At 38.2% G+C, this 15,333-nt stretch overlaps 1 protein-coding gene across 1 annotated transcript in view; it reads left to right on the forward strand.

The window, feature by feature from the left end:
* ELOVL7 (ELOVL fatty acid elongase 7) overlaps nucleotides 1-14,392 on the forward strand; it is a 37,741-nt gene extending 23,349 nt beyond the window's left edge. The window contains exons 2-8 of the mRNA XM_075410799.1: nucleotides 711-804; nucleotides 3,098-3,288; nucleotides 5,647-5,727; nucleotides 6,178-6,234; nucleotides 8,550-8,655; nucleotides 11,505-11,641; nucleotides 12,911-14,392. Coding sequence (XP_075266914.1) covers nucleotides 741-804; nucleotides 3,098-3,288; nucleotides 5,647-5,727; nucleotides 6,178-6,234; nucleotides 8,550-8,655; nucleotides 11,505-11,641; nucleotides 12,911-13,114 — 840 coding nt within the window. The 5' untranslated portion in view covers nucleotides 711-740 and the 3' untranslated portion in view covers nucleotides 13,115-14,392. The remainder of the gene's footprint in view (nucleotides 1-710; nucleotides 805-3,097; nucleotides 3,289-5,646; nucleotides 5,728-6,177; nucleotides 6,235-8,549; nucleotides 8,656-11,504; nucleotides 11,642-12,910) is intronic.
* Nucleotides 14,393-15,333: the final 941 nt, after the last annotated feature.

The following is a 15,333-nucleotide window of genomic DNA, read 5'->3' on the forward strand; positions in this document are numbered from 1 at the left end:
ATCTGCCCTACGAGGAGAGGTTGAGGGAACTGGGCTTGTTCAGCCTGAAGAAGAGAAGGCTGCAAGGGGACCTTATAAATGCTTACAAATATCTGAAGGGTGGGTGTCAGGAGGATGGGGCCAAGCTCTTTTCAGTGGTGCCCAGTGACAGGACAAGGGGCAATGGGCACAAACTGAGGCACAGGAGGTTCCGTCTGAACATGAGGAAGAATTTCTTCCCTCTGAGGGTGACGGAGCACTGGAACAGGCTGCCCAGGGAGGTTGTGGAGTCTCCTTCTCTGGAGATATTCAAGACCCGCCTGGACAAGGTCCTGTGCAGCCTGCTGTAGGTGACCCTGCTTCGGCAGGAGGGTTGGACTAGATGACCCACAGAGGTCCCTTCCAACCCCTACCATTCTGTGATTCTGTGATTCTGTAACAGTTAACCACAGTATGGTTTCTTGAGATAACACTTTATGGCATGGAAGCACCTAGTTTGGTATGTAGCGATTACAAAATCATATTGTAGCACATAACAGCTCAGCTATAAATTAGCATCAGGCATAGTGCAATGTGGTCAGCTAATGGTCCCTGATCTGTATTTTACATGTGGTTCTCTGTTATCCCTCTCTATACATTTTTCCATTCTGTTTAATGAATGTATTTCCCAAACACTTGACCTTTATTATTTACAAAAATCTATATTTCTGTTTTGTTTTGTTTTCCTGCAGGCAGCATCATAAAATCTTCATCAAGTGAAAATGGCCTTTAGCAATCTGACATCAAAGGCTGTACTACTGTATGATGAATGGATTAAAGATGCCGGTGAGTCATTTAACTCTAAACCTTATTGACTTTCAATGATTTTGAATAGCGATGTGTAGCTATTCTGGGTTTACTGTTTATCGACTTATAGTAGCTTTGTCTTCCTGTAAATGTTTTTAAGACTTGCAAGGTTACCTATTGATGATTGTAATGATAAAGAACAGACTAGTTTCTGCATTTTAAAAATGGAAAAAAAGCAAAACTGAGTTAGTTTATGGTTATAACCTCAGAATAAATAAACTGCAGACAGTGATTCTTTAAGAGTTTCTGCCTTGTGGGAATATATAGTTTACGTTTCTCCTGTGCTACTGAAGGTAAAGCTTTAATTCTTTTTCATTACCAAACAATGGTATTTTATCAGTTCATTGAGCTAGGTGCTTGGTGTTGCTGTATTTTGCTTTTGCAAAGTAAAAGAAATAAAAACCCTAGTAAGTTATAGTATCTTGAAATTAATCCTCAGAGTAATTAACTCAGTCACAGTTCTGTTTGGAAAAGGAATGTTAGTCTTGTGTCGCAGCTGGTATGAGGATATTAAACATGTTTTGCTTTGATGTTGTTGTTCTGTGGTTGTGCATGCTTACCTAAAAATGACACAGAAGATCTCAAGTTTGGGGTTAAAACCCATCTGTTGCAGTGGCATCCCTGAGTGTTCCCCACCATGGTAGACACATAGTGACAGGGATTAGCTGATTCCTGGAGAAAACTTGAGAACCAGTCAAGGTTTGATCAATAAAATTACTAATTTGTATTTTCCAGTGTAGCTGCAAACCATTTCTCTTGTTCTGTAGAACCACAGCATTCAGGTGAAAAGTGAGTTTTATCAGTGTAACTCCTGGGGTGAAGTGGATTGGGGTGGAGCTGGGTGGTGGAGCATTTCTGCTGCAGTGCCTGTGACTTCAGAATTTGAGTTTCTCGTCTCCCTGCCTACCAGTGCTTATGTTGGGCATCTTGTAGTGTGCTGTTAGTGGCTGGACATGGTTTCATCAGGATCAAGTTGGGAAAACCAACGGGAAAGTTTTGGTAGTATCAGTGCAAAGAGTGGATGCAGAAAAAGCAGTCAATGGTGAAGAGCTGGTGATTCTTGTGCAATGCAACACATACAGATGCCTAGTGCTGTGGTTCACAATCCTTGTTGGTCTGTGGGCAGCAGCACTGGGCACATTTACAGGCTGTGAGCAGCATTATAACGTGTTTCCTTATCAGTCTGTTTTAAAACTTCCATTGGCTGCAAACATCAGAGCATCTCATGGGTGATATGTTGCTTGAATGCTGTGGGTTGAAAATCACTGACTTAAGACATTTGGCCATTAATTAAATGCTTAACAAAAATCGCAGTGGTGTAATTTGACCCCCAAAATACAGCAGCAAACCATGAAAGCAGCAGTTTACTGAGTCAGTAGTTAAGTTTGGGATCATTAAGAAATAAATCTTCCAAAAGTCAGTTTATAAAAATTAAAAAAATATATATTAAAAAAAATACATGAAGTTCATGTCAATTCTCCTGCTTATGAGGAAGTGTTGAACTCTTTGGTGAGCTGGGACTTGGTGATGGACCCAGAAGGGTGCAGTGGGATCATGGTGAAGCTCAGAGGGAGTGCCTGCCAGGCTCAGCTGCAGGGAGAGAGAGCATGGCGTGTGTAGGAGGAGGACTCTGCAAGGCTTCTCTCTGGGATAACCGGAGAGAAACTTGTGACACTTTTCTGTTGGCAGACTTACAACATGAAGGTGTGTTTTGTGGTGATGTGCCTGGACTGAATACGCACAAGCCTGACGTACTAAGCTATGGATACCCACTGATGGGACAGAGGGTATTCTAACTTTAAAATCCACATAGTTACCACGTCTAATGCCATACTGCTTATAAAGCTCAAGGATCTTCGAAAGTGGGGCTGCTCCCCATCTGTGACTTGAGCTTGAATGAAGTCTCATGTGGAGGTGCAGCCTCAGTGATCTGCTTGTGCACTCACTGCCTTCCTGTGCTGCCCTCCGAGACCCGTTCATGTGTGAAAATGCAGACTATTTATGAGGGAGAGCTCTAGACTGAAAATCAGGTCGCTTACATGTCTCCTCTTCATTACCTGTGAAGAACTGATGCAAAAAGAAGCAATGAATCCTACAGGTGCTAAATATTGTTATCCAGGAGGTATGGATTTGAGGTTGAATGGACCCTGAAACATGATCAGTGACAGCAAAACCTAAACTGTTAAGGATTAGGTACCTTTCTGTAGACATTTGAGGATTTGCCAAGTACTGGAAAGATGTGGTTTATTTTTTTTCTCTTCCCCTGCTCTAGATCCAAGACTGGAAGGCTGGCTGCTCATGTCTTCACCTTTCCCAACAACCTTTATTGTTGGAGCCTACATCTATTTTGTCACTTCCTTGGGACCCAAACTCATGGAAAATAAAAAACCTTTTGAACTCAGACAGATAATGGCATTTTATAATTTTAGTGTGGTAGCTCTCTCTATATATATGACTTACGAAGTAAGTACTACTTTTATTTGTAATATACTTATATGTTTTGTATCTCTAACTATCCTCTTGCTAACTTTTAATAAAATAAGTAATATAATTCCCACTCTGCAATTCTCAAAAATCTATTATTATTTTAATTATATTCCTCCCAGATTGATGCTAAACTGATTGTGCTAATACTTGAAAAAAAGGGAATAAGTTGTAACTAGAGAGATTGTAAAATATTCTATGTGCCATTATATATAATCTACAAAATTAAAAATCCTTATCACTTATTTAATTTCCCTGGCCTATAGAAGGTAAAGCAGACTACATGTTTTTCTTAGTCTGTTGTAACTGTTTCTGTTTTACTATGTGATAGCCAACACTGATGTTTCAAACAGAGTATAGAGTATGTTTATGATAGAATAATCATCAGTTAGACCTGCCTTTTAAATGACAGAAGTTAACAATATCTAATCTGATGATCTCCACCCTTAAAAAAAAAGAACCGCAAAACCCACCAACAAAAGCCACTCACAAAAAACCAAAAAAACCCCAAACCAAAACCTCACATGAAAATCTTTAGCATTGATTTTTTTTTTTTTTTTTCCCTCACAGAGATAGTAAATGTTCTTCTCCTGAGCAGGAGTGTTGCTATTTTGCTATATTTCACAGCCCAAGCAAACGTTAGACTTTTAAAACTAGAAGGCTTTGAGGAGTTGTATAGTGTTATGGGTTGAATGACCTAAAAATCTATAACCATGAGTGGGATAGACTAAATAGAAGCTTTAATTTAGAACCAGCTTTTGAACCTTAAGATAGCTAATGTATGTTGGACTATTCTTAGGTTTTGTTTGGTTTTTATTTTTTAAAGTGTAGCTATTTAATGATAACATCATGTGAACGATAGCCTTATACATTTGGTTGGTGAAACATCTCTATTACCTTCTTTGTGTTAAAGTTGGCTTCATGGCTATTTTGGGTGTGGCAAACTGGTAGTGAAAAGTTGTCAGGTTATCGTGCCAAACCGGCAGAATACCTTTCTTTTAGCTCAATTTGCATAAATTTTATCATGAGTTACAGTGAACTGCCTGGCATTTCTTTTAATAGCACTCTAAAGGCAGCGCAGCAGCAGCTGCTCTGTGTCATGACTGTTGAGTGGAAAGCTATAAGTGGTGGGCAAGATGCACGCATTTAGTATTTACTCTTTGATATGAAAAATCACCAAACTTCCTTTTGTGATATAGTGGTAAGTTTGGTTTTGGTTATAGCCCTCAGAAACAAAAAAAAATTATTAAATTTCTGGTAGTGTCTGACAGTAACACATTATTCAATTAATCTGCTGTCACAACTTCCATTATACAATTTCATGAAAGAATGCACAGAAAAAGTGTAACAGATTGAATTTCTGCTGTTGTCTGGCTCCCAGCAAAAAGCTGATTCTTTCCCTCTTTGGATCCAAGCCATTGGGTGGGTGCTTTAGTGTTGTGGTCTCTTGGTGGTGTTTCAAATCTTGTCTTATTTAAGCAATTGGTTCTTTTGGGGGGTTAAACATCTATCGCAGTCACAGACTAAACCCCTCAATCTGTTAAGAGAGCTAAACCTCCTATCATGCATGAGTTGATGATGATGTAGAATGGATGAGAAACGCTTTGTAAACGGATGTAAGATGCAGTAGTCCTAGTGGCTAGAAGGGGAATGAGCCAAGTAGTATTAAGAATGTTGCTCTTGTCCAAACTCTAACATAATTTAACCCTTACTCTTGGAATATATTTGTTATATACAGTCCTTTGGTCATGCACCTGCTCTTGACTGTAAAATCCTTGCTTCTGATCCCTTGTATCACTGAAAGATTGATTGAATTGTGCAATTTAACTAAGCAAAATTTTAGAAATTATATGATACCTAAAATATAGTGCATAGTGATTTGTCACTTGTATTTAATGATACTAAGCCATATTTTTCTGTTGTGCTAGTTTTCTTTCAGTATTAAGATGTTTGGCCGTGATGGCAATTTACAAAAAATTTGAAAATGTTTCATTTGATTTTGTGATCTGATTAACACAGTAAGTTGCTTTTCTAACATTGGTTTTGAGATGCAGCTGTTTCTCCTCCTCAGTTACTAATGCTGTGATAATGGGTGTAGGAAGAAAGATCTTGTCCATAGGTGTGGTCCTGGAACTAGAAACTCAGTGATCTGCAACAGCAGAGGATTTTGTGGTGGCTAGCCCACACAGAGGTAGATGACTGACAAGGATGCCGATTCAACAAGTTTTTAATTCTGTTTTCCCCTCCTCCTTAGTGATTGCAAAAGTAACCTGAAATTAATGAATTTTTCAAAACACACACAGTAAATCTTTGCCCTTTCCCTTTTCTTTGCTCCAGTTTCTTATGTCAGGTTGGGCCACGGGATACTCATTCCGGTGCGATATCGTTGACTACTCGAGGTCACCTAGAGCTCTGAGAGTAAGTTGCTAAAAGAAAAGCTGAATTGTTGTGCTACACTGACTTTATTTTTGGAAATGCTTTTTGGACAACCAAATGCACTGCTGCAGAGTGGAGTGCACTAAATGGCAATGCCCTCTTGCATAATGTAGAGCAAGTGAGTTAAATGCAGAGGGCTGGATTGTTTGAGGGGGAAAAAAAAGAGGCAACGTATTTGTTGGCTTGTTCTTCTGGGTTTTAAAATTCCTTCAGGAGTAAAAAATGGTTTATGTTGTTAAAGAAAAACCAATCAAACCATACATTTCAATATTTTGGTCAACAAAATTTGTTGACCAAAATTTGTCAATTTTGTGACACCACTTACTTGTCCCAATATTTTATTTTTATATAGTTACTTACTTTTCCTGTAGCTGCTTAGTTTTATTTACAACTATATTATGATTTGACAATTTCTGGTTTTTACTCTTGCAGATGGTACGAACTTGTTGGCTTTACTACTTTTCCAAGTTCATTGAATTACTAGACACTGTAAGTATTTGTAGCCTAACGAAAGAGGTAGTGATGTTTCCTTTTCAAAGCAGAACTGGTGCTGTTGGTGGCTGGGAGCGTAAATTGCTCTTTATTTAGCTCTCCAACCTTCAGTTATTGGAATACCATCAAGGTGTTTACCCTTACTATCTCTTCTCCTGTTATTGTCCCATTACGCTGTCATTCCTTGACTATCAGGAAAAACGTTAATGAGAGAACACACCTTTAAAAGTTTAGGAAGCCTTGACAACTTGTTGGTTTAACAGCTGAATACCCTGACCTGTTGTGCTATGGCAATGCTTGTCTCCACACTGCAGATAAAAAATTGTGTTGATCACGTTGAATTTTTTTCCACATCATCTTCAGATTTTATCTTCCACATTCAGAATATTTGCATCAACAGTTCTGAATGCAGCATAAATTGCCGTACCTACCTGCTCTAAATGTCTTCATGGCCACAGCTATGGACGTGTTTCATGTCAAGCTGGCACTCTGACCTGTTTCAAAGAAAGTCTGAGCAGCAATGCATTGAAGCAGAATGCAGACCTCACTTACCACCAGCAGCCATCTGCCTTCCCTGCTTCCCAAGACTGACACCTAGCTACTGTCAAACCAGCCTCTGAGTGTTGGAATCAGCTGCGATTTCTTTTGCCTTGTATGGGGCACAACAGGAGTGATTCAGGAGCTGAGTCATGAGCAGTTAGGATGTTACACGGCCTGCAAGCAAAGTTAGCCATCTAACTTTCATCTGCAAATACTCATGATTCAACACTGGAAGATCTTACTGACTGAGCCAAATGGAATGGTAATGGAAGGGCCAGGAATGCTAAAACTGGAAAAGCCTGACAAGTTCAGTCCTCTATTTAGCTTTACTACCCACTGGTTAGACCGCTCCTTTTTAATCAGTCCCGGGCCTGAAAAATTCTTTTTAAAAAAATTTCATTTGTTTAAATCCACCCAATCAGGTACCTGTTTCTCAGCAGCTTTTTGATTTTATTGCAAAAATAATTTCTTAGCTATATTTAATTCAGCTGTTTCCAAATGTTTTGCCTGGCACACCAGACTTTTCTTCTGCATGTCTTTGCTTGCCATCCGATACCTGAATTCAGTTTTCTTGCTCTGTCTTCCCTTAAGTTTCCTTCATATCTGTCCTTTAAAATGTGGTCCGTCACTATCGGTTAAGAATTCCTACATATATTCTGTCCAACTTTGCCATTTTCCAAGGGTAGCTAAGTCAGTGTTCATAATAAAGTGCTGTTCCTCTAACTTAATATTTGCTACTGTCTTGATCTGTTGCTAGTCCTTCGGTTAATTTTCGCAAATGCCCTTGCCTTAGTTCAAGGGACTGAAAATCTGATGCCTCTAAATACTTCTAAATCCAAGCAAGTCCATCTTTCTGTTAAAGATTTTACTCTCACACGAATGGGTTACACTAGGTAATGCTTTATTCACAACTCGGAGTTGGGCCATCACCTCAGCAAGTGGCAAAGCTCAACTCCATAGATCAGTTTTTACACATTTCTTACACCAATTATATCAAGTCTAGAATCATCATAAGTTTCTAAGCAATCATTCCATTTCTTAAATACATCATTTATTAAGTTCTCTCTATTCTTCTATCTTAGCAGAATTCTCCCTTGCTGGTTTCAGGTCCCGCTTGGTTTCAGGGTTGTCTTGGGGTCATCGTCTGTCCTTTATCTTGTTCTGTGAATTCTGTTTGGTACAATCCAGAGAAAGACGTCGAGACACTTCAAGATGTTCTATTAAACTTACTCCTGTTTCTAAAATTTAACCTATTGACCCATGACATTAGTCTTGCTACACCTTCCTATGCTTATCTTATGCTAGGTCAGTTGGTTTTTAACCCAACCATGGTAAGGCCTATAGAGGGGACAATTGAGAGCAGTATTCCATGATCATATGGTTTCTTAACACACCTGTATTCACACAACTGAGTCTATATTCTAGTTCTATGATTTTATTCTATTCTGTAGTCATAATCAATCTTCTCTATAATCAATCTCTAACACTTACGCTGTTGCACACATAGGTGGTGGCTTAACCTTGGACCTTTGCTTTCAAAGCTTGCCCTAGCTTTTGAGATTCCACAGGTGGATTTTACATACTGGTTTAATTTTCTTTGAAAACTAGTCCACATATCAAGAGCCTTGGTTTCCCTTCTCCCGTAACTGCAACTGTGAAGAACTTTTAAATGTGTAATAGTGAGCAATCAGCACTGCTGCATACAGTTTTCCATAAGTATGTTGGACTTGATTATCTCCTGTAACATTCTGTTCATTAAAAATCTGTTTCAGATATTTTTTGTGCTGCGTAAGAAAAACAACCAAGTTACATTCCTGCATGTCTTTCATCATTCCATCATGCCATGGACCTGGTGGTTTGGAGTCAAATTTGCTGCAGGTAGTGGAGAGAGAGTTTAAGTTGTACATATCTTCCGGAGGCAAAAGTTAACTATGCTAGAGAAAAATATTTAAAGAACAGGATTAAAAAAACTCACAAACTTCGATGTTTTTAAATTTAGGTGTCTGCAGTATTTCATGGAACATCTGAGGTCACCATAATTATTTAAATGTGTGGGGAGTACTCATTTTTCCTATTTGACAGCATTTTGTGCAATGTTGATTTCTCATGGAAGGAGGGGGAAGTTGCACAGGAGAGAGCTGTGTATATAAGCAAAGAGCATTATTACCTGAAAAAGAGATGTGACTGCAAAATCAGAAGTGCTAGGGGAGACATATGAGGCAGATAACTGTTGAATCTACTTCAAAGCCATTTGTCATCCTGAAATGTAAGAACTGAGTTGGAGGGGAGGACTGTTCTAATTTTTTCTGACCTGTTTAAGAATTTATTCAGGCTTTGTTGCAGTTGTTTTTACTGGCTTTAGGTAGCATGATTGAGGTTTATTTACATCTAACACATTGGCTTTCACAAAACTACAGAAATATTTTCTGGACCTTACTTATTACAGAAACTTACCTGAATTGCACTAAATTGAAAGTCTTCATCCACTTCTCACTTACCTTCACTTTCTCCTTTCCTGCCCTGTGTGTCTATGCCTGCATCTGCCTATGCTATATTATTAGGGTGCACCACTAATAAATATAGCTCGCCACTAGAATAGCCTGAGAAGCACAGAGTGGAGAAACGCATAGTCATTTAGTAGCCCATCTCTAAAAGGGCGTGGGTTTTCTTAGGAGCTTCTGCCAAGAAATAGGTTTGTTTTGTACATGTTTCTTCACTCATGTTCTCTGGCATGTTTTTTTTTCCCCAGAAAATTGGTGACGAATTGATGAAGAGAAACATTGCTTATAAAATCTGATCTGTTAGTGTCTGTTTTATGAATACAAAAATAAGACCTGGAAGCAGTCCAAAAGATTTATAGGTGGGATCTTACGAACATGTCCACTGTGCAGATTTTCCCAGTGTATAAAAGGATATTCTTCTACTGTATTTGAGTTTCTGTTATTAGGAAGCTGGTGTCTTGATCATGTATTTTTCGAATGCTGCTGAGTAACTGGTATTTTAATTAATGATGAAATTGTGAGTAATTTTTTCAGCATACAGTTCAATGTGTTTATGGAAGTGCAAAAAAAAACCCAAAACATCAACTAACAGTCCCTCCTCTTCAACCTTGAAAAGTTTCCATTTATAGATGATTAACTTTCTGCCATTTATCTGGACATCGGATCAGTATACCAGCTACAGGTTTCTGATTTTACTTCAGATTCAAATTTCCCATGTGATAATTTGACAAATACTTTCAGCAATGTGTACAAGAACTGTTTTGTCCTCTGCTAATAATAGTCCCTCATATTCGTGCTGAGCTGTGTTTATTCCTACAACTCTATTGCTTGTCTTTATACTAATCTTTCCAAATATTGTTGTTTGATAATTTAGTTATATTTCCGAGAATCAGTCCTGCTGCTGATTATCTTGTATTCAGTTTCATCACTGTTTGTCCTTCTAACTGGTGGCATTGATCAAGTTTTCAGCCTGTTTTAAAAAAACAATGGGTTTGAACAGAGATGCTGATTTTTCTCTGATATGATATTAACAGGAAACTGTAAGACGGTGCTTATGTATGATGTTGCTTTTTGGAGCATATTTTTGTACTGTTCATTAAGTTGTTTTTCCTTTTTTTTTTCTCCTGTGCTTTAACTATTTATTTTTTCTTTCGAATATTCACTGTGCAAGCCAAAAAAAGTATGTACATTTGAACTGTAAGAACACTCAAATTATTCTTAAAAATATAAATGGCTAAGTTTCAAAGAAAGTTTGCAGTCACAGCTGGAGGAGTTATGATCTTTCAAGCTGGAAGATTAGTGTGAGCTACTAAAATCACAAAATAAGTTTTATTTTTAAGTTAAATGATTCCTAGTGGAAAATTTGCGCTTTTCCCCCCCTCACTAAATGTCTGTTGTTATGTCATCTTGTTTTCTTCCTGATGCTCAGTATGTTCATATTTCTGTTAAAAAGACTTTGCTGTCTGCCACTTCTTGGATCATTTTACATGTAATTTCTTGTGTTCATTAAAATAAAATTACTTTGAGCAGGATCATCTGACTCCACAGTTGATCCAATGGGAAAGAAAGTATTTCCTTACTTGCTTTGTGAAACGTTTGTATCTTACCGGTTTCAGTCATGAGTTTGTCCCAAATAGGGCTACTTGGCCTTAAATTCTCTTTTCACTGTAAGCGTGGTTTTGAGATGGACCATGAATATGTGAGACCCTCACTTAGGTGATGATTCCAAAAACTTACTCTCTGAAACTGTGATTCTTTCCCTAGGAATCTGGAAGGCTGTGTTGGGGAAAGAATTATTACTTATCCTCCAGAGCTTTGCAAAGTTCATCATGATGTCTAGAAAACAGATGTAAAACAGGAGGAACACGGTTTCTACTAAATTCTCTGTGTCTCCATCACATATATGTTTTAATAAAAAATAATAAAAAAGTGAACCCAAAGAACAAAAAAATTCCAGTAAAACCTTTTACAGATAAGTAGATCAGCTAGATTTTACTGCTGTTTTGAAAGTGCTTAGTTAAGCTGTTTCTGAGAAAGGAAACTTGGATGCAATCCCTCAGAACTGGTGTGAACCCAATTCAGGTTAAACACCTTGAGGGCTAATCAAAGTCTGTAGGTTTTGTGGTATATGTTTGTTCTACCCCGACTCAGACAAACCTGCGAAGACCTGAGGTGGCTTTTAAAACAGCTGAGGCAATAATACTACTATGTTTTGGTTTTCTACAGGTGGTTTAGGAACATTTCATGCTTTGCTGAACTGTATTGTCCATGTTGTCATGTACACTTATTATGGAATCTGTTCTTTGGGACCAGCCTATCATAAATATTTGTGGTGGAAAAAATACATGACAACTATACAACTTGTGAGTAATCTTCTGTTTGATATAAGCACCTCTCAGAAAGCTGATTGTGGCTAACACAGACTTAATGCAATGCATTTGTACTTTTAGTTACGTCCGTGTGTGTAGCTTACAGTTGGTACAAGGTTTACTTATGTTTTAATTGAGTAAAACAAAAGTTGTGAGCTCCCCTCAGTTACATGCTTGAATCTGCTGACTTCAGTGTTCACTGTAAAGACTGATTTAGACACCTGAGCTTTTTATTACGCAGCACTCAGTAAATATATTTCCAAAACTCATGCCCTGTGTAAAAATTATTAGAATGTAATTTTACGCCAAGAAAACATAATTAATGTACAGAATACATGTGACTAGTAGTGAGGAAAGGGAGAAAGAGGTGTTTCTTTAGCATTTCATGTCTCTTCTTTCATAGAAAATGTTTGTGTTTAGCAAATTTACCCCTCTCTAACTCAGAACATTAAAAAATACTCTGGCAGTAATGACATTGTGTTTTACCAGCATTAGAATACTTTCAAAAGGTGTGCTTTTTCATGCCTGGCTTTTTTAATAATTGAATTTTCAAAATTCAGCTTCCGGATAAACAATTAGTTTGGCCTGAGCAAGGATGCTGATGAAGGAGGGAAAGGAGCAGGGAGAAGCAGCCATGGCTGTCTTTTTGCACCAGGTCTGGTTTTAATGGAATAGTTCTTGTAACCACGTGTAACTCTGGACAATTTACCTTGAATATTTATGACTTAAAGTCTTTTTGTCCAGGCAGCGCTACCAGTGGATTATTAACTTGGAGTTCATGTGGAAATTTTTTTTTTTTTAAATCTTTCTTTAAACTGTTTTTTGGGAACTGTGGACCTTTGTGTCACATGCTAGTGTGTGAAGAAGGTGGGAAATCATGTTCAGCAATCCTATAATGGTTGTCTTTTTGTTTTTCTGGCTAATTTTTCTAAAGGAGCCTCCCATTTGTCACAGGTGTTTGCTCCTTTCTCCTCTGAACTGGCCAGGGCAGACTCCCGTTCTCCTAGTATGGGTTTCTCAGTACTGCTTGTAATTCAATTTGTCCCAGGATGTCTTTTTCTTTACTCTGTGAAAATGTTTTTCAGTGCAGTACCATTTTGGGAGAGGGGGCTCTAAAGGTGCACCTGTGTCATTTTAAAAAGCCTCCCCCAAAACAAGGTGTCTGTTTTTCTGTATGCAAGTTATGCTGAATCTATTTAAAATTCTGTTGTAAATTTGTCATTTGTTTAAAAAGCATTTCTTTTCTTCACCTTTTTCCTCCAGGTCCAGTTTATTATTGTTACAGGCCATATAGGACAAATCTACATCATGGATGACTGTCCGTACCAGTATCCAATTTTCATGTTTATTATTTGGCTATATGGCTCTATGTTTTTAGTCTTGTTTCTCCACTTCTGGTACCATGCTTACACGAAGGGCCAAAGACTACCAAAGATGGCAAGAAATGGGATCAGCAAAGATCAGTGAAACAAACTCTTGTCTCTCAACCCAAAAAAAGTGTATACGTCAAAGTGGAAACTTGTACTACTTGACAAGATATTTAGGTGTGCACACTACATGGTGTATATTTTGTATGTTTTCTTCCAAAACAGAATTTGTATTTTTATTGTAAGTTATTTGGGATTCAGAATTTGGGGGGTGAGGGAAGCAGCGTGGATCTCTGATTTGAAAAAGAAAAAAGGTGTTTTTTCAACAAGTTGTTCATGTTTATTCTATAAGAAAAGGATAGATGATCTCTGTCTAGAAGGTGCATGAAAATAAAAATATTCTTTGGGAAAATTAAAATGTGTATGACAAGTACTGAGTACTTTGAACACAGAGGGGAAAAAATTACTTCACCTTAAATGTCATAAGTTGTTGAGTCTGTCACCTGAATTTTATTAAAAGAACCATTCTTCCATAAGTACTGTTTATACAATCTAAAGCTTATTCGTATAGTTAGTACATAAATATTGTTACATGTGTTAACAGACTATATTACTTTAAAGAAAGGAATGTATGTTAATCTGTCAAGGTATGGTGTTTCATTTGAAGATCATAGATTTTTGGATATACTGTCTTTTCCTAAGATGACTTAATTCATTTCATGTTCTACTCATTTGAACTTTATTCTAAATGTTGGAAACCTACTAATTTGAGGATTATCCAAACTGTCTTGTGTAATGATCAAAGCATGTTACTGATTTGTTCACCGAAGTAGCCTAATATACTTATTATTCAATGTATCTATGGATATATTTTGATATTGGTAGCCTAGGCTGTTTGGGGGGGGGAGGAATCTGGTAATTCAATAGCCAAAATCTTAGTCCTCAAATAAGTTTTAAAATATTTTTTGATTTAAGCCTAAATATCACCTGGCATGATTGTGATGTGCTATATTTTCTTTGATTTCCATTATCTATTGAAATACATGCCTAGAAAGATTTTCCATTGTTTTCTTCATTATTGTTTGTACTGTATGAGTTTATTAAGGAATTGGTGCATATAACAGACCTGTCAATGAGGAGTTAAAGGTGTTTAATGTTACCTTTAAAAGTACTGTTTTCTATTGTGTTCACTACTAACAGAAAAGAAGCTTGCCGTTTTTGTTTTGTGCTTGATCTGATCTGTGGTATTTTCAAATACCCAAAATTCTGGGGCAGGTTTTAGTTGCCTCCCTGTTGTACTATTCCAAGAAGAAAGTACGCTTTATTACTTGAATACTTTTATGGGGATACTGACATTTATGGTGCATTGTTAATGCTAGAAGAGTTTAAACTTTATCTTGGATATGAGTTGCAAATGATTTCTTATGAGATTACATACAAGTTGTCTTTATAAAGCAAATAAAAAAGTAATTTCTACTTTATTTTTCCTCTGTTTAATCCCCATAGCTATCAACTGTCATGGCAGATTGAAATTATGTCCCAGCAAGGATTTGGATGGTTCAAGATGTGTGTTGTGACCCCTAAATTTTAGATGCTTGATCCTGGAATCCTCAGTGCTGAGTTCTGGCTCCCTGGCAGCGCAGGCAGAGAGGTGCTTTAGCACAGAATCCCAAGACAGCCGGAGCGCTGAGCGGGGGCCACACAGGTTTTCAGCGGGAAATGCAGTCACTGACTCCAAATCTCGAATCCTGCCAGCCTCCAGCCTGTGTGCGTGCCTTCCAAAGGAGGGGCCCATCTCCTCAGGACAGAGACCTGCTGCAGTTTTTTTCTCCTTTTTTTTTTTTTTTTTTAAACCAACTGGAGAGGGTTTGCCTCTGATTTACTTCTGAAGCTTGACTGGTGCCTGTTTTTTGTATAATAATTTATTAACTAAGTCCTGATGAAGAAAGTGGAACAATTGGTTCGTTTAGGCCTTCTTGAGCCTGAGGGTTCAAACTTTTTTGAGAAATGCAGGCCTCCTGGGGGAAGGCTGTGACAGCTACTCCGCAGCACAAGCGGCATGACGCTACCCTCTGCTTCTTCCCGAGGGCAGCGGGCACGGCACTCCAGCCTTGCAGATGCCCCACGTGCTGGCAGGGAAGCCATAGTTCTGGTCCCTGATTTTGCAGCCGCGCGATTTCTTACACGCTGGTTCAGTTTTCTGTGAGTTGTGGAGCACCTGGAGAAAGGGGACGCGTCGTGCGGCTGTGCCGCGTGGATGCGCCCAAGGAGGCCGCACAGGGTGCGGCTGCGCTGACGACGCCAGCACAGGGCCTTGTG

This window comes from Opisthocomus hoazin, chromosome Z (assembly GCF_030867145.1).
Source record: "Opisthocomus hoazin isolate bOpiHoa1 chromosome Z, bOpiHoa1.hap1, whole genome shotgun sequence".
In the NCBI taxonomy this organism is placed as follows: domain Eukaryota; kingdom Metazoa; phylum Chordata; class Aves; order Opisthocomiformes; family Opisthocomidae; genus Opisthocomus; species Opisthocomus hoazin.